The following is a 27044-nucleotide window of genomic DNA, read 5'->3' as shown; positions in this document are numbered from 1 at the left end:
CTATGTGACTGTACATTTTAAAATACCATTCACTAACATTTTCCATACCGCCAATTCTAAATGACCACATTGGTCATCATTCATCATTCATGATTTTAAAATGCAAGTTTTTTTTACCTGCTCCAAATTAATATTTCTATCCCTGTACGTATCTCTCTGTTCCTCAGATCTGCAGGTCACCAGCACTGAGTGGTATCGCTCTTTTAATATGACTAATCATCGTACTGACGCCTATGACAGTGATGACATAATCCTCAGAAGGAGGAACCGCTTCACTATCAGTCTTTACTTCAATCGACCTCTGCAGCCTGGGGACAACCTCAAGTTCACTGCTGAAACTGGTATGAAGGATCATTCAGAAAAGCTTCCACCCTCACTGCTCATCTCACAGGTTAATTTGATGTCACATTGAACATACTCCCATTAATACAATTCACAATAACAACACAGAAATAAGTATACTACACTTGTTTAACGTGAGTTAACTCTCCATGTTGAGGCAAACATATCCAACACTAAAGGCCCATACACACTGGGTGATTTTCAGCTGAAAGCAGCTCAATTTTACCATTTGAGCAGCTTTCAACTCCAAAGCCGCCCAGTGTGTACGGCCCGGCAATGAGCTGTGATCACTAATGCATGCTCAAGCATCATTGCTGTGCCATCTCTGCTCATCTGCTGGTATTACAGTGTGTATGTGCCTGTAGTGTTGGATATGTTAGCCTAAATGTGGAGAGTAGAGTTACTCACATTAGCAGTATACTTATTTCTGACTACTTACTGTGAATTGTATGTGGTAATGATGCAATATGGGGGTTCACTCAGAAAGGCACAATCACTCTCTAATGGACAAAACCATATGCACTGCAGGTGGGGCTGATGTAACATGTGCAGAGAGAGTTAGATTTGGGTGGGGGTGTAATTCAAACTGATACCTTGCACAGAAACAATAAATACACCCAAATGTAACTCTCTCTGCACATGTTACATCAGCTCCACCTGCACTGCACATGGTTTTGTCCATTAGAGAGTGATTGTGCCTTTCCGAGTAAACCAGAATAATCCCCAATGTTCAATGTGACATGACGCGTAGTGTGCCGGGGCAGGCGACTGATCTCACATGTCATCGGCCGCCCACCCTTTCTTTGTCCTGGCACACGCAATTATAACGCAACCATTGAATGATTTCTCATGCTGCGGGACATGAGAGGGGATGTGTTGCTGCATTTGGACTTGTGGAAATGTTTATATGTGTAGAAAGCTTTTCCTTTGGAGTAGGACTAGGCACGCATTATGCGGCATGTAATTCATACATGCGACCAGGGCCAGTTTAACAATGGGGTGGATAGAGCTGCATTAATTCAGCATGAAATCTTTTGTATTGAAGGACTTTAACCACAGGCCATCATCTCCGGTCTCTCTTTATATGTGGCCTGGGAAATATAATTACTTTTAGCAAAAAACTAATGTCAACAATATTAAATTGTTAGAACTTGATGAGCGCTATTGTAGAAACACTGCTATTGGTTACTTGTCTATCTGACCAACCAACCTATAGTAAATAAAAAGGACCTGAGTGAATACCTAAAGTTTTACCTTAGCAAATGTGTTCTTAAGCCGTGTTCCTGAGGAACTCAATCCCTATATTTGCAAGTGTGTAACTGGAATACTGAACTCTAATAATGGACCAGATGTACTAAGCTCGAAATGTGATAAAGTACCTGCCAATCAGCTCCTAAATGTCACGGTACAGACTGTGTATGCAAAATGACAGTTAGGAGCAGATTGGCTGGTAGTTTATCATTCTCCATTTTATCATCTTTCAAGGATTAGAACATTTCATTCATATAAAGCTGCATGAAAATAACACTTTAGTTCTCACAGAGAATTCAATGCACATAAATATAAGTCAATTTGATCATAGATGAACGTATCACATCAAACTTATCTTTGTTCTCCCTGTATAAGGTCCATCACCATCAGAGGCATCCAAAACAAAAGCAGTTTTTCCGCTAAATGGGAGGGAAGATCCGATTTCATGGAACTCCGTTTTGACATCAAACAATTCTAATGTTGTTACTGTGAATATAAACAGCCCTTCAGATGCTCCCATTGGATTATATCATATGTATGTCTCTAGCAACAACAACAGAACACAGACAATGTCTTCAACGCCAATTGGTAGATTCTATCTGCTCTTCAACCCCTGGGCAGAAGGTGCAAGTCCACAAATTCTATAAAACTGAGAATTGTGATGCATCCCCCATGATGGGTACTAGGAGTGTCTATTTACCCTTTTTTTGACATGTGCATTATAGGTGACGATGTTTTTCTAGCTGACGAGAGTGAGAGACAGGAATATGTTCTAAATGAAAAAGGAGTCATATTTATGGGGTCTGAACATGAGATTGTGCCACTTACCTGGTGCTATAATCAGGTACTTGACTTACTATATTTTATCTAATATTCCAGTGTTGTGGATTTGTTGTATCTTTTAAGTTTAAAGCCATGTTCTTTCACTTTAATAAAGAGCCCCCTCAAGACCCTTTATATGTATAGGACAATATACATATTTTACTATTAATGGGGCATACACTGTGTATGCAGAGCAATCATGTGCAAATCACTGGCCAGAAAATCGCTTAATGTATACAGAATGAGCAATTTTCACTCGGCAAAGAGATTTTCACTTGGGGTGAACCACTTTCCACAGTAGGAGACTGCGGGAAGTGGTACAATCAGCTAGTAAAATAGCCCGATGGTACTATGTAGTATCTGGGCACCTGATTTTTTGATTGTATGCCTTAACTTAAGGCATACAATCATATGCGATGGACCTGATTTTTAAAAAAAAATCGGGTCGATCCCATCGCATGCAACCAAATCGCATGCGATGCGATGCGATCGATGCAATTTTTACATTGGATTCAATGTTTAATGGTCCCTGAGACCCGATTTTACATTGGGTCCAATGTTAAATGCCCCCCAGACCCCATTTTGTTATTGTATACCCACCCGCCCTGAAGACGCTTTACTGCGAAGCGCGTGCCTGCTAGCGGTGCGCAGGCAGTAGTGCTGCTGATTTGTTATTTTCTTTACATTGCATTTTGATTATTTGTACCCAAGTGTGGAGTCTTGGAAGCCCTTATAAGGGCTCGCACTCACACGTGTGCTGCAGCGAGATCACCCCACGTTTGGGGCTTTCTCATTCACTGACACCCCACATCTGGGCGAGTCACTGGTGGATACAGTCCCCCTGATCTTCTGACAGGGATATACTGTACCCCAGTGACTTTTTAATAGCTGTTTATATTTGACCACTACCTGTTTGGCCTCCCGGGGTTGAGGTCTCTATGGAATTTACAGAATAGACACCCCTTAACACAGCTTATAGGTGATTGCAAATATATACAGCACCCTATATTGCATGTCAGTGACAGCAGTAAGTTTGTGAGGTTTGAACATATGTGAGCAATTAGAGGTCAGCTGACCCAGTTACTCTTGGCACCCAGCACAGAGTTCTGGTAGCAGGTGGAGAATCTACGGATTGTAGATCTAATCGCACGGAATTGGGCAGCCACACACTGTACAATCACCACATGATATAACCAATAAAGTTTCAGCAGTACCTGCCTGCCACCTTTGTTTTAGAGTGTGTTACCCCACCTTTGTATGTTTCATGTTTTTTAACATTTTCGCAGCCTTTTAGAGAAAATTAATAAAGGTTATATTTTATCTTTCAAATTGGTGCACCCAAAACAGGACACTCTTTCTTCTTTCCTCTCTTATGCTCTCATACCCCCAATATCCAAGTGGGCATGGAGTTGATTTTATATAGTGTGGCGAGCGCAGCGAGCCACCAAGCCCGAATCGTGGCGAGCGCAGCGAGCCCCGCGGGGGGACGCGGAATACATGTGAAGTAATACGCATCCCAGCGCGGGGCTCGCTGCGCTCGCCACGCTTCGGGACCCGTTGCGCTCGCCACGCTTCGGGCCCGGTGGCTCGCTGAGCTCGCCACACAATATAAAATCAACTCCATGCCGAAGTGGATAATGGGGGTATGAAAAGGTCGGTGGGGATCACATGTAGGTCACATGTATTCCGTGTCCCCTTGCTGCGCTCGCCACGATTCGGGCTCGGAGGCTCGCTGCGCTTGCCGCACTATATAAAATCAACTCCATGCCGACATGGATAGTGGGGGTATGAAAAGGTCAGAGGACGCGTACCACTGCCCCTCGCGGGCTTGCTGCGTTCGCCACGCTTCGGTTTCCCGTTGATAATGGGGTGGCGTTAACAATGGGGGGCCATTTAACATATTAATCACCCATCAGGGTGGGTGTACAATCAAAAATCGGGTCTGGGGGGCATTTAACATAAGAATTAGGCATGCGATGCGATCGACCCGATTTTTCTGACCCGATCAAAAAATCGGGCGCCCAGATAATACATAAGTACCTAGCCCGATTTTCACCCATCTGAGCAATTTACCCAGGAAAAGCCATCCACTCCATCACTCTTCTGTTGGTAATACCAGCAGATGAGCGGTGGCCACCGGCGATGTTGCGGGAGCGTACATCAGCGCTCACTACTCATAGTTGCCCCTAAAGGTGCGTACCCACGGTAAGATATAGTGCAAAATCTAGCACACTATCTAGCTAGTTTCAAATAGCATGCTAGATAGTGCACTATATCTTACCGTGTGTACGCACTATCCGACGTACAATGCGCGCTCCCACCGGTCGTCTGGGAGGGAGCTGCTCGGGTGAGCATGCAACTCAATCTGGCTAGAAAGCATAAGATAGTATAGTGTAGTACAGCTGTGATGTCATATCGTATATGATATCTTATCCACATTTTACGCTATTTTAAGCACAAATCTTATGCTTTTGACCACCGGGACTTTCCTGGGAAATCGTATACAATATCATACGGAACATAAATCGTACCGTGGGTACGCACCTTTACACCCTGGGCGGCTTTTGAGCTGAAAGCAACTCTGTTGACAAAACTGTGAACCCCACCCTTGTATGTCGATTATTGTTTTTTAAAAATTTTCGCAGCATTTTAGAGATGACTTAATAAAAGTTACATTTTATATTTCTATGGTGCACCTACACAAGGACATATCTTTGTTCTTTGTAAATAGTGTCAATTCTCGTGTCCAAAGGTAGTACACCCCTATCCTGGTGATAAACACCTTACAATAAAAAGGATATTTAAAGGGGTCCTAGACATACTACAGTAGTCTTGTGCGATTGACAACACCCACCCCCTGAATCAGTATAAACATAGATGGTTGATTCATCAGACCATCGATGGGTGTAACAACGTGACCATTGCGACTTTGCGTGTTCTTTAACACCTGCTCCTCTCTGTAGCCTTCTGAACTCCAGAGGAAAGGTATGTGGCTGCTTGTTAACATTTCCCCAGCAGCTGAAAATGCATGATCCATAGCACTGCAGGCACAGGGGGGAAGGAACCAGGATGTAGAGTGGTCCCTCTGAGAGTGCATCTGCATTTAGATTAAAATCCTGCAGCCGTTCAGTGGACTTTCTGACTAGTTGTATCAGATGCAACCATGTCAAGGAAGGCTCAGCCTTGTGTTGCAGCATCTGCTGTGACAACACCAGACAAGTGGTTAAACCATGGTTTAAACCAAGATAGTTTAATATCCCTTTATTAACTTATTTATTAACAGTTTCTTACATAGCGCACATATTCCGTAACGCTTTACAGAGAATATTTGAATATTCACATCAGTCCCTGCCCCAGTGGAGCTTCCAATCTATATTCCCTACCACATGTACACACACACACACACACACACACAGACATTCTAGGGTTAATGTTGGGAGCCAATTAACCTACCAGTATATTTTTGGATTGTGGGAGGAAACCAGTGGCGTAACTAATAATTCTGCGCCCCCCCTGCAGAAAATGCAGGAGGGCGCCCCCCTCCTAGAGTAAACAAACACAAGCGGAGGGGAGCCGGAGTGCAGGGGTGTGTGTGTGTGTTACCTCGGGCCGCATCCGTCTGCGCCGGGTCCCGGCTACTGCTGCTACTGAAAAGTGAGACTTGGAAAATTTCTGCCCCCATACAGCAGACGAAAAACTGTCTGCGGTATGGGTGCAGCCATTTTCCAAGTGTCACTTTTTGTATTAGCAGCGCTGCGGCTGCAGCAGTAGCCGGGAGAGCTGGGACCCGGTGCAGACAAGGCAGAAGGCAGCCAGTGAGTAATAATACAATACAATAGCCAATCTGTGATATATTTAGACACACAATGCAAATCACAGATAGGACAAAATCAGGCGCGCAATAACCCGCGGTTACTGACACTCTCAAAATTCCACAGGGGAATAAATTAAATTAAAATAAAATTTATAACAATATTGCTGCTCCTAAGAGTGATTCTGTATCACTCAAGTTTAAAGCACAGGTATTTCTTGATAAGAAAAGGAGCGCAATTGTCATAAAAATCAAAAAATTTATTAATACAGTAATAAAATATAAAAAAACTATACATTTCTGAATAGAAATAGAAGGTGATCACAATGACATCTGTGGGACACTTATGCAAATTCATACATTATTAATTCCAACAGTAGTTACATCCATAAATTGCAATACTATCAATATGCACATATATGGGGATTGGAATTTCCGATTGCGTATGAGTAGGCTCAGATTTAGAAAAGCATGGATATACAGAGTCCCAGTATAATAATAAGCAACCAGCAGTACCAGGTGGTTGATGTTATTATCAGTACTTCAGTGAGTAATAATAGTCACGCAGCCCCCCCGGCGCCAACACCCTCTCAGCGCCTCCCCGCCACCGTAGGGGCTGCGGGACTATAGTTACGCCACTGGAGGAAACCGGAGTACCCGGAGGAAACCCACACAAGTGTGGGGAGAATATACAAACTCTGCACAGTTAGGGCCATGGTGGAAATTGAACCCATGACCTCAGCACTGTGAGGCAGTAATGCTAACCATTACACCATCCAAACTGCCCCCCTGGGTAATTGCCAAGTTGCTAAAGTGTGGACCTGGGTCGATGAATGGTGTGAAAGCACCAAAGCTTATAAAATAAATTGACCAACCCAGCAATTTGACCCAGGTTATAAGAAGGGTGAAACCCAGTTTGCCGTAAAACCTAGGTCGCCCTTTGTATGATGAGCAATATGGGCTTGATGTGAAAGTGCCGGGACGGACCCGGACTCGGCTTTGCTATCTGAAAGGGGTATAAATCATCCAAACCAGGGCCCTTATTCTGATCGGTTCGGAAACGGCCGCATGCGGCCGTTCCGCCGATGTTTTCGCTCTGCGCATGTGCAGAGGGCACTCTGCGCATGTGCAGGCGAAATCGCCGCACACTTCTTTTGACCGCCGCAAAGGGGGCGGATAGGGGCGTGAGGGGCTACTTAGCCTCATTTCCCTATGCATACGCCCCGCGTTTCATGGGCGTTCCCATGCAAACGCGGGGCGTATGCATGGTAATGAGGCCATGACGCGCGTGTAGGGGGCGGGCAGCTGACATCGCCGGATGTCAGCTGCCCGCCCCAATACAAGATTTCACACGGACAAGTGTCCGTGTGGTCTTGTGTTGCGGGACCTGGTGGAGCGTGCGGCCCTGCATTCGATGTTCAGCGACCATCGAATGCAGGGGCAGCTCCCAAGGTGGAGGAGGCGTATCCCCGTCCACTTTCATACGGATCGCCACATATCCGCGTACGGACGGAGGTGGCGATCCGTACGCAAGGCGGGGATTCGTCTGTGCGGTCGGAGCCGCATATGCGGCTCCGGCCGCACCGATCAGAATAAGGGCCCAGATATTAAAGAGGTCAAAGTGAAATTTTCTATTACTGTTTTCTGTATTGTATTTTTATCTCTATAGTTTGAAAGAAGTATACTTGAAATCTGCTTTGCTATTTTGGATCACAGCATTAATTACCATAAAGACCCAAGTGCAGATGTTGCCCAGAGGAATGACCCACTCTATGTATGCAGGATTCTTATTGCCACGGTGAGCTCTAAATATTGAGTTTATTTGATTACAGTATATTCACTATCTCTAATAGCGATTCTATGCCTTGAGAAAACTGGCTTAATCCTGTCCCTCTACTACTTATGTTTATGCTGGCCACACATCAGACCAACTTTCCTCCAACCATGCAACTAGTTCCTTGGATGGAATAAAAATATGGTACTGGATGGGAGCAAAGGACAATCAGAAATGTGCTCACAAGACACAAACCCAGGAAAATGGACAAAAACATTCAGTCAAATTGTTTAAATCAAACAGGTTCAACTACAGTACTGTGTCTGAGCGACAGTTTTTGTCCTTTTCCAGATTTTGGGAGCAAATTTCTGAAGTAAATATTACATTTGCTCCCATCCAGTACCATATTTTTATTCCATCTAAGCAACTGGTTGGATGGTTGGAGGAAAGTTGGTCTGATGTGTGGCCCACGGGGGGTTACTCTTGACCTTTGATAGCACCACCAAATTAGCCATGAGAGAAACATCCCAAATTTATGTGTCAAATCAAATAATTCAGTGCAGCATAACATAAAACATATCCAGCCTCCCTCATAAACAGAAACATTCAATCCTAACCTACAGACAGCTGCAGATAATATACTTGGGGGAATGTGCCTGTTCTCCCAGATACTTAAACTCTGCATACGGATGAGTATTCAGCACCTATTTAATTCCATGCACACAGTGTGGGATCAATTGCTGACAATTAGACAATCAGGGGTGCTGAGAAGGAATAAATATCCACCTGTGCAGATGACAAAATATGTTTACTTTACTTTTTTTTGGGGGGGGGGGGCAGTGACCACATTTTCCTGATTTGGCCTCTTACCCCTCAGTACCCAGGCTTGTAGCCACAATTGGCAGCCCACCTGTCAATTAGCGATCATCTCTGCATTAAGCATGTAGGCTGAAATGTGCTTTAACACTATACTCTCTAAAGTTGCTGTTGTTCAAAACTATAAATATTTGCTACATGTTTATTATCATGCTAGACTAACAACCAATATACTACTTTATTAATATACTCAGAAAGTGACATTATAGAAATCACCCTTCTGCTATTAATATACAGCATGCCCTAATGGCAGGGTATGCTGGGATGAGCAGTTCCACAGTAGCTGGTGGGCCTCTTGTTGAATACCTCTGCTCTACTGTACATACTCTTATTAAAGGCCCATACACACTGGGCGACTTTGAGTTGAAAGTCGCTCAAAACAGCAGGTTTTAGCATCTTTCATCTCAAAGCCGTCCAGTGTGTATGCCCCAGCGATGAGCGGTGAGCGCTGCTGCGTGCTCCCGCAACATCGCCGGGAAAGCTGTTTATCTGCTGGTTATACCAGCAGATGAGCGGCTTTCAGGGTGGCTTTGCATAGTGCTCCGCTATGTAACGCCATCCTCCCCCCCTCCGTCGGTGCCAGGTAGGGGGAAAGCCGCTCATTGTGTATGCACTGAGCGGCTTTCCCCGCACATCATCGCTGTCCATACACGCTGGGCTTAGTCGCCCAGTGTGTATGGACCTTTAGAGCCAAGATTCCTATATTAACTTGCTAGAAATTGTATTTAAAGCTAATTTGCTGTGCTTCTTACATACTGTATTTGTAAGTTAAATAGTAAAGATGAAAATGGTGTAATTGTGGAAAACTGGAGCGGTTTCTATGACGATGGTACAGCCCCCACCAGCTGGAATGGGAGTCCCATTATTCTAAAAGACTGGTACTTCAAGGAGTACAAACCTGTGAAATATGGACAATGCTGGGTGTATGGTGGTGTGCTCTGCACAGGTAAGGACCATTTATCTTGGACAAATACTCTGTAGCACATTGCACATAATAAACTTTAGTGCCATATATTCAGAGGCCGCAGCTCTTGTGACCACATACTGTAGAAATGCAAAATGGGTCCCCTTACAGAATAATTATTAAATACAGCATACTGTATAAAAAAAATGATAAAGGTAAAAAGAAAGAAAGTAATTAAAGCAATGGGCCCAATTTAGACCTGATCACTGGGCTGGGAGTGTTCGGAGCCCAGCGATCAGGTAAAAGACGCCCCACACCACCCCGCACACACGAAATCCCGCCCATGTGGAAGGCTGTGAATGCGTTTGTAGCTGTGCACAAAGGGGGAAATCCATTCATAATTACTCACCATCCAATTGATTTCCCCTGGGCCCTGTTCGCAGCTGCCAAGTAAGTCCAGACCTACTCGGAGCTGCATTGGCCATGAGGAGAATGAGGCAACTGACATCAGTGGCCCTCCCTCCAGCAGCCAGACAAAGTCTGTGTTTTCCGGGGCACACCCAAAAAACGACGGCATTCTTCCCCAAAGGCCATGTAAATGAACATGTTATAGGGGGACCCCGAGCATGCTCACTGAGTGTGAACCATGCCCATGTCGTTCGATAATCGCCAGCGAGTGGGTCTGAGTCAGGCCCATTGTGTACCGTTTGTTTCACTCCTATTCTTATAGAGTGAATTACAATGCTGATATATTAAAATAATGGTACCCATTGCCAAATTATTATTATGCTTGCTAATAAACTTGTATTTAGTAAGGTTAATGAACCATTTCGTATTCAAAGTATATTATTTCAGGAATAGCACTGACTAGGGAAGAACACAGGCATAATGTGCATACTGTACCAAAATGTGCATACCTAAAATAACAGTGTTGCTATACGTGTGTGTGTGTGTGTGTGTGTGTGTGTGTGTGTGACTTTTCAGAGAATGCAGCCAAATAATATCTGCTTGTACTATCCCAGTGCTTAGGTGTTTGGGAATTCCAGCTCGAGTAGTCACCAACTTCAACTCAGCCCATGACAAGAATGCAAATCTGTTTATTGATATGTTACATGACAGCCAAGGAGCCAGCAGTGCATCCCAGCAGGACATGGTGTGGTAAATACCAGTTTTTTTTTTTTTTTAAACTGATAAAGATATCCTCTCCCCGGGGTATCAGGAGTCAGAGTTCATAGCACACGGTCAGTCAATCAGCATAAAGGATACATTACCGCGATTTGGGGAAAATTCATCCATTCCCGGCAGAACAGGTCAAGAAATTCGCCCAATTCGGGGGCCTGTGATGTCCCCTCATGTCCGATGTGCAGTCCCATGAGCATCGGACCTCAGTTGGAGGTCCGACAGCATGCTGGTCCGACCTCGGACCCTCCTCCCGGAGCAGGCCAGGCGGGGAACAGGGGTCGCATGCGATCCATCACATGTGAAAGGACCCCATGTGATGGATCGCATGCGACCATGCTGCCCAGGAAGGTCCAGAGCGGCTCACGGCGTATCAGCTCACTGCTGTGGCTCACTACTGTGAAAGTTGTGTATGGCCAACTTAAAGGTGGCCATACATCAGAAAGATATTGTTCCCAATCATACAATCTCAATTGATTGTAAGATGGATTGTATGCAGATTGTGTGCACATCTTGTGTACACAATCATACAATCCATCAGCAGATGGATTGTATGACTGATTGTATGATGGCTTGTATGCAGATTGTGTGCACATCTTGTGTACACAATCATGCAGCAGATGGATTGTATGACTGATTGTATGATGGATTGTGAGTAGATTGTGTGTCCAAAAACTACCAAGGACTGCCGGGGATTTCAAGGGAAATTGTACACAATCATGAGCGCAATCGATCTTAAGATCGATCTTTCTGATGTATGGCCAGCTTTAGATTCGGGCACAGATTTGATAAGAAATGAGTCACACGAATGTAGCTAAGTCACTCTGATCCTCATACTGGAAGAGCAGAGCATTTTATTAGTTCACAATAGTAATGGTAGCACAGTAATTAGCATATCATACATTTCCTAAGCAAGCTGAATTTCTATAGGCTAGATTAATATATCTGCTTGCGTCATACGCATAGAAACTTCTTTAACATAAATTGCAACTATAGGAGGTAACAAACCTTATCTTGACACTTATTTACATCAGAAGCGTATGGAACAGAATTGGGGAGTTTTTTTATTCTACTAACATTAAAAAACTCCCTTGGACTGGACGGCGGGACGACCACATTTCAAGGTGAACACATACATTTCAATGTATGTGTTCACACAATGCGGCTGCCGCTATACCGCATAGTTTTTCCTTTGAAATCTGACGATGCCACTTTACTCTCTCCTCCTCTCCTCCCTTACTGACCTCTTCCTCTCCACTCCTGTGGGAACCTGGGCAGTGGGGGTGGAACTTGCAGCGTGGTCCGGTCCTCCGTCAGCGCCAGCAATGGGGGCCCGAGTCATCTTCCAGCAGTGGCAGGGGCCTGGCAGAGCCCCTGTGTGAAGAAGATGAAGCAGTTTAATCAAATATTTAAAAAATCTGTGTTTGTATAATTATGTTAATATTTCCTTTACAGGAGGGCTATAAGTATCGGCAGGCCTTTAATGCCCCATATGCTGGTACCTGTGATTTTCTTATGTACCAGCATGTGGGGAAGGCTTGCTGGGACCTGTAGTCCCACTGTAAAGGACAATCTTACTTTTTAAACCAGCTATCAACCCGGCACCCACCACCCAGGGGTGCGGCAGATAGCCTGGGCTTCAGTCCAGGCCTGGGGTGCCCTGGAGAGGGGAGGAAGGCTTTATTTGTGGGGGTTCCCACCTCCTCAAGAACTCCTGGCCTGGGCTGACTATTTAAAATACGTATTTTGGGAACCAGGGTCGGCTCAAAAGCTCGATGCTGGTCCCTAAAATATGGGGGACCCCTACTCATTTTGTCCCCTGTATTTTGGTAACCAGGGCCAGCTCAAGAGCTTAAGTGCTGATGACATTAAAATCTTTTGTAAAAATATTGTAATTTTTTAAACCCAGTCTGTAACATGGCAGTTAGGAGCTGATTGGCTAGCTTTTTATCACTCTCCATTTTATCACTTTTTGAAGCTTGATACATCTGGCCCTCACTGAGCACACAGTCAGAAGATCCCAAGATACTGTATTGCAGCCTTTTTATTTTGACACTAATCTCTATGCTTATGGTGAACCTGGCCTGAAAGATTACAATATGAGACAAAAATGTGTGGAGACAATTGTGAAGTGGCAAGGGGAGAGTGGGCGAAAACCAGCTTGTAATGTAATTTGGATATGTCATTTTGCAGGAATTTCCATGTTTGGAATGAGGCCTGGTTCACCCGTAAGGACCTAGGTCCTTCTTATAATGGCTGGCAAGCGATGGATTCAACACCACTGGAGACAAGTGATGGTATAAGATACCCTATAATCTCTTTATTTGTGTAAAGGTTTTGATGTTTATTCTTTTGCTTTTATTAGGGTGAATCTATGCATTAAATAAGTGCATAAATCACCTTACATTTCTCTAATGTTTACAGATTTATGCATCTTTAAATTATTTTTCACAAAGCTGCCCTAAACAATTTACATTTTTTATTAACATCATTTTAAAACCCTATGTGCATACACGCAGGGGACCAATTGATTTCGAACAACCCCCAATATATAATCTGTTACAATTAATGGAGATTTCATTAATTCAATATATCCAATTATTCCCAATGGATTTTAGATTTTACTTTACTGTGACAAAAAGCCCATTTCAGCTAAGCTTAATTTGACATTTTTTCTTCAACCATATTTAAAGTTATGTCGGTACATGCCAAACTTTCCAAAGTATGTTTATGTTTTATAAATAGCCTCTGTAATTTCTTACACATAACAATGGTTGCTGTGTAATGGTGTACATAGCCTTGCTCGGGATCAAAAAACGCATGCATTCAATTTTGACTATATAGTACAGATCTGTACTATACAGTCATTGCTGCACTGTCTATTTGGCTATTCGATTTTAACTGAACGGGAGCACGCATCGGCATGGAATCGGGATCAAAAGGTTAAAAACGTGTTTGATCTCGATTCAAAGTCTATGCGATACAGAATCGATTCTGACTGTATATCGAATGGCAAATTGTACCGTGTGTACACAGCAGAATTAAGCATTACAATTTTTATTTCTATTTAACAGTTTTGCTACCAGTGGTATGGATACTGACAACCCGACAAATCCCAATGATTATTAGGAATTGAATTGTTAATAAAACATCATTCTCATTAATTAAACAAATAAAGTATTGCAAATAATAAATTAACCCTTTGAGTGCCAACATCTCTGTGAGAGATGCACAAAATAGCCGCTAAAAATGCCAGCATCGCTCACATTTGTTCTATAAATTCCAATTAATAATGCTGAGTAAAAAAAGATTATATTTCCTATATAAGGTACACATTACAGGTCATTGGCCCTTATTCTTATCGGCACGGTACGGCCCGCGTGCGGCCGTACCGCCGATGTTTGTGGTCTGCACATGCGCAGAGGTCATTCTGCGCATGTGCAGCCCCCTTCGCCGCAGACGGATTTCGTCCGCCGCAAAGGGGGCGGATAGGGGCGTGAGAGGCATCATGCCCTCATTTCCCTATGTGTACGCCCCGCGTTTCATGGGCGTTCCCATGCAAACGCGGGGCGTATGCATGGTAATGAGGGCATGACGCCCTCATTACCATGACATGGGGGCGGAAAGCTGACGTCGCCGGATGTCAGCTTTCAGCCCCCATACAAGCTACCACACGGACGATTGTCCGTGTGGTCTTAGCTTGCGGGAGCTGCCGCGGCGTGCGGGCCTGCCTTCGATGGTCGTCGACCATCGAAGGCAGGGGGCAGCTCCCACCATGGTGGAGGCGTAGCCTCCACCATTTTTGAGCGGATCGCCAGCCGTCCGTGTATGGACGGCCGTGGCGATCCGTCTGGTGGGCGGCCCTTGGTTTGTGCGGTCGGAGCCCCGTGTGCGGCTCTGACCGCACCAACCAGAATAAGGGCCATTGTGATGATTAAAAATGTGTGCTTGGCAATTATCACACCTATTTTGACAAGTTCACTTGGCACTCAAAGGGCAGTATTCAATGAGAAAGTTCTCCGTGTTTTATGGAGAATTTTTGCTTTTTTCGCCTTGGACGGAGCATTTTGCTCTCCAAAAGCGAGCAACCCTATTCAATGTGAAATATTCTCCGTCTTTCTAAGTGATTTTCTCTGTGTCTCTCCGTGTAGCAATTCTCCATCTTTTGATGGGGAGCTGGAATTTGAACTTTTAAACTAAAAGGTTTTTTTTTAATTTTGGTGTCAAAAAATCAGTTTTTTTTTCTGTGAAGAGGCATGTTATTTTTATTCATGTGCTTATAGCACATGAATATATATTTAATTTAAAAAAATATATTTTTTTTCAATTTTTTTTTTAATTTTTTTTTACACAGTGCAGCCAGCAGGGGGCCGGAGCGCTCGAGCCGCTCATTAGATATTCATATATTCACTGCACCCGATCGTTAATATGCACGATCGGGTGCAGTGAATACTGGGTCCCCCGCTGGCTATAGGGGGGGGCAGCCTGTGCTGCCTGGGTCCTGGGGAGCCCCCCTCCCCACCACATTCCTCTGGAGCAGCCAGGGAGACTTTAATCTCTCTGGCTGCTTCCGTCCCCCGGCTCCCTGAAAGCTCCCTGCCGGGGACGCTCGTCCGCTGCAGGGGTTAAGACTCGCCGCGAGTGGCGGCGAGCATCAGCCACATTGAATAGTGGGTAAAGTGCCGTGACGGAGAATCTCCAAACATGGAGAATCTCCGCTAAAACACGGAGAGTGCATGGAGAGCGAAATAAAACGCTCTCCATGCACGGAGAACTTTCTCATTGAATACTGCCCAAAGGGTTAAGGAAGAATCTTGCGTATGAAATATTCGGGTAGCAAAGGTCATGTTGGGGGATTAGTGTATTGAAGACATTCTTTAAATGAGATCCCTTATTTCTTCATAACAGAACCTTAGTCTTGCCTTACTCCTTCCTTACTGGTCATGTTATGTCACCGCCATGCCTTGGAGAAAGCAAGTGAATTCTTCTTTGCCTGTCTCTGTATATGTATATTCCTGATATGTATGGCCGCCAGTTTGTTTCTATTTGGTCACAGAGGTAACTTCCTCTTCTGGAACTCATCCCCTGATTGTTTCATCTTACCTCAGACATATACCGCTGTGGCCCTGCACCAATTGTGGCTATAAAAGAAGGCGATGTTGACCTTAAGCATGATGTAGGCTTCATGTTTGCATCTGTGAATGCTGACCTGTCGCACTGGATCTACTACAGTGATGGAACAAAGAAGGTCATTCAGAATGATACCAAGTACATTGGGAAATATATTAGCACAAAAGCCATAGGGACCGATGACAGAGTGGATGTCACAGACACATATAAATATCCAGAAGGTAAGCATAGATATACTGTATTAGGGATGTTGCTGAATACATTGCAAACTAAGATTACCCACATAGGACATTACAGTAACACCGTGACATTAGCCACTGCAGGCAAGGTCTGAAAAGCTATGCTACTGTATATAACTGTCCCCATAGGGAACTGCTGCCAATGCTGTTGTGCACATGGCAGACATCTCAAATATCTCCTGCTTTGCAGCTTCAAAACATATGTGTGAAACTTAATTCTGTTTTGAGGTCAGAATTTAATGGGCATGATGCACTAAAGTGAAAATCTGATAAAAACCCTGTTTTCTGGGTTTTTATCGCATTTTCAAATGCACTAAAACCCGGGGTAGCGCTGTGGGGAGTATCGCCAGCAAAAGTTGTCGATACCCTAAAGAAGCCTATGGGCTTCTCTCCGCATCGATGTATGAGGAATCCTTCATGGATTCCTGCAGAGACTGAGCACAAGAGGGCTAAGACTCTGATGTACTTGTGCCAAATTCAGGAAAATGGTGTGGCACCCATTTTTCTGACTATTTCAGAAGCGCTGCTGCCTTTATCCCTAGACTCTGGATGGGTGAGTAGAAATAAATGGGTGCAGTGTGGGCCCAACTGGGACTCAGGACACAGCCCTGCAAATTATCTTATTGCGGATTTGGGCGATTTTATCACGTCACATCTGCATCTGAGATGCGGATGGTGATAAAGATGCCTTGTAAAGCGGCTGATTTATTGTGCACCTGATCCATCAAGTTCTCAGACCTGCTTAAGTTTAGAGCCAGATGTATCAAAATTCAAACAGTGATAAAGTGGAGAGTGATAAACAGCCAGCCAATCAGCTCCTACCTGTCTTTTTTTACACACAGCTTATTACATGATAGTTAAGAGCTGATTGGCTGGTTGTTTATAACTCTCCATTTTATCACTTTTTGAAGCTTCATACATCTGGCCCTTAATCACAACATCTTCGAGTCCATGTGGGGGCGTTTCTTTCAAAAGGAAACAGTATGGTTAACTATATAAATGCATAAATCATGTGTAGGAATATTCTTTTTTTCAGATTCCCATAGAAAAGCTAAAGCATAGTTGTAGGCGATATTTTTTATTAATGTATTTTGTTATTTAATGTCTCGGTACTCTTTACCTAGAACGGCGCCCGCGATCAGAATCGCGGGCGTCGGGGGTAAAAAATCGCGGGCATCGCGGGCATCGCGGGTAAATCGCGGGTACATCAAAATCGTGTACCCGCGATCACCGCGATTTTCCCATAGGGAACAATGTTAAAAAGCCTAATTGAGCGCGATTTTCATGTAAAATGCCTCAATGCCCGCGATTTTCTCATAGGAATCAATGTTAAATGGGCTACAGAGCCCAAATAGACCCAATTAACCCTTAAATGTCACCCCAATTTTTTGACGCCACCCCACGATCCACGCCAACCCGAAGCGTGGCGAGCGCAGCGAGCCCGCGAGGGGCGGCGGTACGCGTCCTCCGACCTTTTCATGCCCTACTATCCACGTCGGCGTGGAGTTGAGAATAGAATAGTGTGGCGAGCGCAGCGAGCCACCGAGCCCGAAGCGTGGCGAGCGCAGCGAGCCCCGCGAGGGGACGCGGATACCTTCACAGGTAAACGCGTCCCTTCGCGGGCTTCACAGGTGTCCGCGTCGCCACGGACACCTGTGAAGTCCGCGAGGGGACGCGTATAACTCTGAAGGTATCCGCGTCCCCTCGCGGGGCGCGCTGCGCTCGCCACGCTTCGGGCTCGGTGGCTCGCTGCGCTCGCCACACTATTCTATTCTCAACTCCACGCCGACGTGGATAGTAGGGCATGAAAAGGTCGGAGGACGCGTACCGCCGCCCCTCGCGGGCTCGCTGCGCTCGCCACGCTTCGGGTTGGCGTGGATCGTGGGGTGGCGTCAAAAAATTGGGGTGACATTTAAGGGTTAATTGAGCCTATTTGGGCTCTGTAGCCCATTTAACATTGATTCCTATGGTAAAATCGCGGGCATTGAGGCATTGAATGCAAAATCGCGGTCAATCTGGCTTTTTAACATTGTTCCCTATGGGAAAATCGCGGTGATCGCGGGCATCGCGTCGCGGCCGTTTATGTACTGCCCGCGATCCCGCGATCACCCCGATGGGCGCCGTTCTAAGTAAAGAGTACCAATGTCTCTTGGATGTAACAAATTAACAATATCTTGATACAATTTGTATCTACCAGGTTCATCGAAAGAAAGGGAATTGTTTGAGAAAGCCATTAATAAGTTGCTAGACAGCCCCTTTGTGGAGCTTGAGAGGAAAGTCCTCCACTTCCGAAAAAAAGGTGAACACAATACAAAAAAGGGAACTATTCTGTCTGCAATGTTCACAGTGATGCAGGTCCCCACTCTCGGACAGGACTTAAATGTGATATTAAGCTTAAAAAACCTGACATCCGACAACATTACGCTGACTGTGAATATGACCTCCTCAAGCATTCTGTACACCGGGAAACACAAACATGAGATCTGGGCAGATGCAAAGGCTCTTTCCCTGGGACCAAATCGAGGTATGGAAATAGAATCTCTCATAATAATACAGGAGTTGACTGTTATAATGGTTGCCTATTATTGACATGGGTCACACAGAGACAATGCGGACAATACAATTAACCACAAGGTTGGTGAGTTGCCATTGCAATGGTGTAGAAACACCATTAACAGCAGCTGAACTCATGCCTTTGTTACAGGTAGTTCTACAGAGCTGTATGTTCAGAGCTATCAAAAGTGTGGCATTTAGCTGCACTTACATGTACGGTGAGCTGCCTTGTGGCTAACTGAATTGGACCCAATGTGTTTTCATTAACTGTATCCACATCTGAGTATCTGCATTTTTCTAATTGGGTGAATACAGCATTGAGATGATGATTAAGGCCTTTATTCTGGTGCACTCGCAAAGGCACATTCCTTCTCAAATGTACAAATTCTTTCGGAGCTGACCGAACGCCACGCTGTGCGGACATTGTAAGAACAAACGCCCACAGGTCCTCCGCATTCGGACGGACTCACTCTCTAAGAAGAGGGTGTGTTTTCGGACAACAACCAAACCGTGCGTGTGCGGTGGCAACACAAAGATTCTGCACGGTCTAACAGCGTCAGAACGGACGGGAAGCTGCCCGTACGCACCGATGCGGTGTATTTCCGCAAAACTCACGACTGTTATCTGAACTCATACATCTGCCACATGACACACTTATGCCCATTTCTGCCCATTGCTTGAAGTGTAAATGTGTGTAAAATAGCAAGAATGCAGTCGTGCTTTCAGCATATATTTGTGTATTTAGTAGTAGTCCATTTAGGCAGCTATGCTTCCAATTGAAGCTATGAAAAGAGTGTAATTAATCACTAGTGAGTAGAGGAGTGGATTGTATTGTGTTCAGCTGAGAGTAATTCAGGTGCGGGCGTACTAATTGGGCGAACCGAATGCCTATCGCATGAACAAGTGCTTTCTGCAAAGTGAAACTTGCTGATGAAGACCGCATATTTCATGCGTGTTGGTTCGTTTGCAGTCGGTGTGCTGTCCGAATGCACGCCTACCAGAGTTCGTGCACTCCCTCGTGTACGCCCATATTTACGCCCAGTTTTGCCCACTTTGAAACCACGCCCTTGTGTAGGTCCGAATGAGGCCCATATTACGCCCATATTTCCAGAGTCAATTCGGTGGACATTTCTGTACGGTATTAGTGAGAACGAGTACGTAGACCATGCATGGCACATGCGCATTGCGTTGCCTACGCATGCGCAGACAGCTAAAAAGCGCCCTCCGAAAGAATTCGGAACACCAACCAGAATAAGGCCCCATGTGCACTGCAGGTGGGGCAGATGTAACTTGTCAATATTGACCTAGTGCATGTCGGCTTTTTGACCATGAAGACCTTTTGCATATCAACCAATAGTGGTCGTACCTATTGACTGTCGACCTCATTATTGTCGCCCTAAAGAGGTGGCAATTGGTCTAAGCAAATATCTGCAGTCAATTATCACAGTAACTCGGTTATGTCAGCTATCCCCCCCCACACACACACACCCACACACACACGTGGGTCACAAATGCATTTGTACACCCAGCGTTTTCACGGAAACGCCCAAGAAACGCTGGTCGTTCACATATGCTAATGGCCCTGCCCGGCACCCCACGCCCCTCTCCACCCCCTGCTCGAAAAGGCAAGGAGTGTACACTAAGCGAAGCAAATTTCGCTGAGTTCACACGCACTAAGATTATACACATGCACATAAATGTGGGCATTCGCATATGCAAAACAGCGGCCTCCCTTGCGAATTTGCAGCAGAGCGAGTCAACCAGAATAAGGACCCTTATACACACAGCCTGAGATAATTTTATACAATATTTTCAATAGTATTGTCCTTTAATTAAAGTTTGTATAAAGCTGTAACAATCTCAGTCTTCCTGAATAAAATCTGTATTACAAAATAATCCATATTTTTCAAATATGGATATTATTGATTCAACATGTACTTGATACGTTCAGGCAATGTATAATTACATTTTCCTCTGAATAGTAGGCATAATTGTAAGCTTGCAGCAGGGCTCTTCTACCTCCGAGTCTGTCTGTTGTTACCCAGCTTGTTTTATCACTGTCTACTATTGTAAAGCGCAACGGAATCTGCTGCGCTATATAAGAAACTGTAAATAAATAAATAAAATAAGAAACTACAATTACTGAGTTTGAAACTAGATAATTGATACATATGCCAAAGAACAAGGTTGTGGATAAGTTACTTTTAAAATGGACATTTTTTTTTTGTTTCTGTAGTATAGGACAAAATGCTGAGTTTTAGGACAGGTATCATTTTTGAAGAATCTGTTACCATTTTCTATGTTCTATCTTCATTCTTTCTAGAAATACACATATCCGTCCCACTGACATATGCTCAGTATGGTAATTATGTGAGTGAAGATAATATCATTCGTATAACAGCTTTGTGTGAGGTGCATGGGACAGAAGAACGTATTTTAGCGGAAAAGGATATCAACTTGGGAAAGCCTCCAATAGAAATCAAGGTAATAATCAGGGCCGGTTTGGTTACTCCCTCCCCTTGCTGCACTGTATCACACAGTCAAGATGGCCATACACTACTGCAAGGTATCACATGCTAGCCTCACATGCGATATCCCGGCAACTCACCTGACAGCTTGATCACATGCAATACATCATATGCACACATTTTGCATATGATGTATCATATGCAATCCCACTCTCCACCCTTGGTATGAGAAATCATTGTAGCAGTGACCATCTGTGTCTATTCACCTTTTGGCAATCCAGTCAGCTGTGAATGGAGGATTGCTACCAATAGATGGCAGCAGCACTTGTCCAAAGAGGTGAACACTACCTTATTACCTTCTTGAAGATATTACTCACTCACCTATTATATAGAGCTGCCATGAGGAAAGGAGGTTGCAATTCAGCAGCTTCTGGAATAAAAGACTGCAATAAGCTTTTGAGGCTAATTACTGTGAGTCTGGCCCTAAATTGTAAACAATTCCAAAGGTGTGATAAGCCGCCACAAGGGTTCTGAGGTGCTGTACATAGGTACAGGGTGATTTACAGATGAACATACATGCACAATTAACACCAGCACGTTATGCAATTAAAGAAGAGATGGCCCTGCCTGTGTGAGTTTGTATTCTAGCTGCAGATAGATTCATTGGATTCTGTATTATATAAAAAATAAAGTGCATAAATTATATATCCTCATATCACTTTAAATAAGTATAAACAGCTTGTTACGTTTCAAAGCACTGATGAATATAACATATAATATATACAGACCGACACAGAATGTAGGTCTATTTGCAGAGATTATATTGTGGGCATGATTCTGGTCTACTCGGTAAGGTGCGAATTTTGCAGCTCATCGAATCCCAGAGAGCCCATCTCGCTGAAATCCCCTCGCATCCATGCGAGGGGATATGTTATATAAACACATCCCCTCACATGTGCCCTCAGCAGGACCATGGAGCAATTTCTCGTTAGTGGAGACTGACTTATATTTGCAGGCTCTAGGACGAAGACAGGGCAAGGGGGGCTGTCGTCAGACCACATTTGTATGGGAATGCCCAGAGTATGCATGAATGCTGGGCATTCCCATGTCGATGAGCAGAGCTTGAGACAGCAGGACACTGGGACTGACCGATGAGCAGAGCTGGAGTCAGCAGGACACCGGGATTGACCAACGAGCAGAGCTTGGGACAGCAGGACACCGGGATTGACCAATGAGCAGAGCTTGGGACAGCAGGACACCGGGATTGACCAACGAGCAGAGCTTGGGACAGCAGGACACCGGGATTGACCAACGAGCAGAGCTTGGGACAGCAGGACACTGGGACTGACCGATGAGCAGAGCAGGAGACAACAGGACACTGGGATTGACCGATGAGCAGAGCTGGAGACAAGAGAACACCGGGATTGACCGATGAGCCGAGCTGAAGACAACAGGATATCAGCATTGACCAATGAGCAGAGCTGGAGACAGCAGGACATCGGTATTGATCGATGAGCAGAGCTGGAGACAGCAGGACATCAGGATTGACCAATGTGCAGAGCTGGAGACAACAGGACACCAGGATTGACCGATGTGCAGAGCTGGAGTGCAGAGCTGGAGACAGCAGGACACTGGGATTGACCAATGAGTAGAGCAGGAGACAGCAGGTGAGACAGCATAGCTATCTGGGAACATCGGCATGGACTGATGATTATCAGCAAGACAGCTACTCAGGATAGCCAGGAAAGCCAAGCGATGGTACAGCTGGAATTAGCAATGGAGTCTTTGGTAACCACGAGCAGGTTTTGCAAACTGCTAGCAGGGTTGGAACAACAAATCACTGGTGATTCCATAGTGCTTGGAGACTGAATTTATACCCCTGGCTATTAGATCATTTGCCATGGGGTTTGGCTGTTACAAACTAATATGGCTGCGCCCAGTGCTCAAAATGGAAGGATACACTGGAGTTTGCAAACATGAGGATGCTGTAATGGCTGCTGGACCGTCAGGAGACTGAGAACATGCAGCAGGTCACACCTGCTGCCGGTGAAGAGACACTATAGATACAGTAAAAGATTACATGCGCTGATGCGCCTGCAGACAGGTGAGAGCCCACCAGGGCGGCGCTACCAATCCCCATTTAGTGACATTGTTATTTAAAAAGAAAAGTACTTTGGATTTTTTTTTATTATGTCTTTACTGTGTAAAGTAAAGGTTCCCAAAACACAGTCCTCAAGGCACCCCAATGGTCCAGGTTTTAAGTATATCCAAGGGTGCCTGGAATACAGACAAATATATTGTCTGCGGTCCCGTCGCACCTGTCCCCTTTGAAAATATCCATCCCCAAGTGGCCACTGCCTCATAAGGACAGCAGTTTTAGATGATTTAGAAGTGCAGTGGCCATTTAGGGGAGACATTTATAACGAGCAGTTGCTTTGGAGATACTCCAACGGACACTAGACTTATATACTGTATAGATGATAAATGCATTCTGTTTTTAAATATCTAATTATGGTATACAAACATTCCAACATATGGAAAAAATGTACAGTATATCTAAAATAATTCAGGTCCTACAGATGGATCCACTCTCATCTGAGCAGCTCCCAGTGTGCCGTTCAGTGTGCCACTGTGGGAATGAGGTGCTTGCGTGCGTGCCCCATTCGAGGCAATGGAAGTGCAAGCGTGTGAGGTGCTTGCATGTCCCTGTTCCGGCGTGCCAGCTCAACAAATGAGCGTGGCTACATCTGAAAGTATTTCAGATATCGGAGACTCAACCTATATAATAACAACAACAACAACAATATCTTTGCTAAACTCATCTTCTCCAATCTCTGTTTTACAGATTCCAAATAATATTATGGTAAATATAGCATTCAATGCTGAAGTAGTAATCACCAACACGTTATCTGGCATGCTGAACTCCTGCTCTCTGCTACTTGAAGGAAGTGGTCTAGTTGATGGATTCCTAAATAAAGAGTAAGCAAAACAGTACAGACCTATCTGTTCCTATTTACCCATTTTATGCTGGGTGTAGAACTAAAATATTACTTAAAACCAGGATTTTAGCTGGAGAAATATTACAATTTTGCATCACACTATCTACAAACTGTATAACTGTTGAAATCACAGGCTTCACCTAGTCATAGACCACAATGGTTACAGATTGCCAATGCTATTAATAGCAATGTAGAGGTATTATTATTATTTCATTTATAAGGCGCCACAAGTGTTTCGCAGCGCCATACAAAGGAACGGTACAGGGAGACAAAACCTAGCATTACAGTGAATAAATGTGGGTATGTGTATGGCCATAGGTCTTCCTTAACCTGGAGACATCTTTTATATTTGTGAGAGATGACTTGCTGTCTTCTCAGTTTATAACATCATACCTCCCAACTGTCCGGATTATAGCTGGACAGTCCTGCTTATTGGTCAGTGTCCTGCTGCCACACCCGCAGACCCGCAGTTCGAAATTCACAGCTTTGCGAGTCAACCAGAATAACCGCCATAATTCTCAGTAGAACCTGGAAACAAGGCAACTGAAAATGTCAACATGTGGATAATGTCAACTTAATATGCGTATTCATCAATATTTTGCTTTTATTTTTAGCCTGCCAGCACTGAAGCCTGGAGAAAAAACTTCCATCACTTTTACCATCATCCCCTTCAAGAGTGGCAATGGAACATTGATTGCAACCTTCTCATGTGACAAGATAAGAAATGTTAAACAGTCTCACAAAGTATTTGTGGCTGGTGCTCTCTGATGCCATGGACCTGCTGAGATCAAGTCTTTCTGCAGAACTGCCAGCATGTTATGACCTGCCTTGATCTTGCCACTGCTGTGCGTAATCCTGGAAGTTTGGAAAGGTTCTTTGTGGATTGTACAGTTATGGCAATATTGATTTTGTTCTTGATTGTCTTCTTTATAAAACCTTCTACCTCTTTAGTGCTGTAGATCAAACACAGTTATATATATATATATATTAATTTGATATTTACTACAGTGCATATATTTGTTATTAAATAAATCGCTTGAATTCAGGTTCAAGAATATTTTATACAGTAATGTGCATGGTTCACCTGTTAGAACAGTATATGTGACAATAAACACACTTTATTAATTAGAAACTTACAATATTAATGTTCTCTGGGGCTAGTGGATATTCTAAATAAATTTGCTGTTTTCAGTAAAAGAGTGTGGGACTGCCAAGCATCCCAGAGTGCTCAGCACACCCACTCAGTCATGCAAACCAGGGTTTCTTGTGTATTGAGGTGATGCTGTAATGGGGGGATAATTATCTCACGGATTCTTGAGGGCAATGAATGCTGAGTGGGTGGGATTAAATTGATGCTAAATGGGTTAATGGGTGCTGATAGAATGGGATTTCTTTGGGTAAATGAGGTGGAGGTGATACCTGCACAGTCCAGAAAATGGAATTCTTTTCCAGGGCAGCTCATTCAAGTTTTAACAAATTTAAATAAAGCTTGATGAGACTTTAATATAAAAGTAACCCAGTGACCTACCGGCCAAATCCATGACTAAGTGCTAAAGGCACGAAATGCATTGTAGGAAGCGGATAGAGACCGGAAGTATGGACCCAAATTACCAAAGGTTGCCGCAGACATGAGCTGAAGTCGCGTCTGAAGAGAGAAGCCACACTGTGGAGGAGAAGCCGCCGACCCTAGGTCATTTTAGAAAAACTGATGAGTAGAAGAACATGTGGTGCGAAATCTGGTAGGCAAAGGGTGTTTGAGGGAAAAAAATCTAGTTTAGTTTAGAAAATATAGTTGGTTGTTTTTGGAAGAAAATCTAGTGAGCCAATGGTGGCAAATGAGAGAAATGAAAACGGGTAGGCAGTGACATGTAAGGTTACAGTTGGCAAACCAAGCATAACCAAATTCAATTGCCAATTCTTGCTGATTTTATATTGAACAAAACATACCTCATGCAAGACGCTGCTATGGTTCCCCTAATTCCAGGTACGTGCGGTGGTGGCTGTGAATGGAGAAGCACTGTCCCCCCCTCTTGTGCCTGGCTGTAGCGACACCTGCTGCCCCCCCACCTCTGGCAGCCGCCAGCCAGCAACCTTTCCCTGCCGCCATCTACATCCGTACTCGCCCACCAACCCCCATCCCGCACCTGGCCGCCGCCGACACCAGCGCGGCAGCAGCCGTCCCCCGCCGCCACCTCTGTCCCCCATCATAAAATTGTACTTACCAGGCAGGGGAGAGGGACACAGCACGCGGCAGGGAACCGGGACTCGGGAGCCAGGGCACAGGGGAGCAGGGGAGGGGGAAGCAAAAGTTACACTATCATGCTTAAATGACAGGGGCTACTGTGATTGGACAGCAGATGGATCTGCTGTCCAATCACAGCAGCCCCTGTCAATTAGGCACTTCTAGAAGTGCCGCTTTTGGCGTTATTTTTAATGGCTTTTTTTAGCCCCCTGCTTCATCCCCTTGCCGTTCTTTGTGGGAGGCACGCTTATCAGTGCCTCCCAAACTAGGTTAAATAATTCAATCTAGTAAAATAATCTAAAGAAAATACTTATGACACAGAATATGTGTCATAGGTATATTCTTTGTATTATTTTGAAACAAAATGACGGGAAGCACTGCCTCCCCTGCCTACCCTGACTGCACGTCCCTGCCTAATTCTGTTTTGCACATATCTACAATGGTGGTGCACCTG

The 27044-nt window shown here is 44.5% G+C and overlaps 1 protein-coding gene across 1 annotated transcript in view; it reads left to right on the top strand.

Moving 5' to 3' along the window:
* Positions 1 to 25223, top strand: part of LOC146009669 (protein-glutamine gamma-glutamyltransferase E-like) — a 31426-nt gene extending 6203 nt beyond the window's left edge. The window contains exons 2-13 of the mRNA XM_083150126.1: positions 168 to 341; positions 1969 to 2217; positions 2319 to 2437; positions 7896 to 8024; positions 9645 to 9822; positions 10803 to 10938; positions 13153 to 13256; positions 16068 to 16310; positions 18526 to 18852; positions 21205 to 21365; positions 24195 to 24328; positions 24963 to 25223. Coding sequence (XP_083006252.1) covers positions 168 to 341; positions 1969 to 2217; positions 2319 to 2437; positions 7896 to 8024; positions 9645 to 9822; positions 10803 to 10938; positions 13153 to 13256; positions 16068 to 16310; positions 18526 to 18852; positions 21205 to 21365; positions 24195 to 24328; positions 24963 to 25116 — 2108 coding nt within the window. The 3' untranslated portion in view covers positions 25117 to 25223. The remainder of the gene's footprint in view (positions 1 to 167; positions 342 to 1968; positions 2218 to 2318; positions 2438 to 7895; positions 8025 to 9644; positions 9823 to 10802; positions 10939 to 13152; positions 13257 to 16067; positions 16311 to 18525; positions 18853 to 21204; positions 21366 to 24194; positions 24329 to 24962) is intronic.
* Positions 25224 to 27044: the final 1821 nt, after the last annotated feature.

This window comes from Crinia signifera, chromosome 6 (assembly GCF_055691185.1).
Source record: "Crinia signifera chromosome 6, ASM5569118v1, whole genome shotgun sequence".
Classification (NCBI taxonomy): Eukaryota; Metazoa; Chordata; class Amphibia; order Anura; family Myobatrachidae; genus Crinia; species Crinia signifera.
Note: the sequence above shows the minus strand (reverse complement) of the source record. Positions and strands in the feature narration are given on the sequence as shown.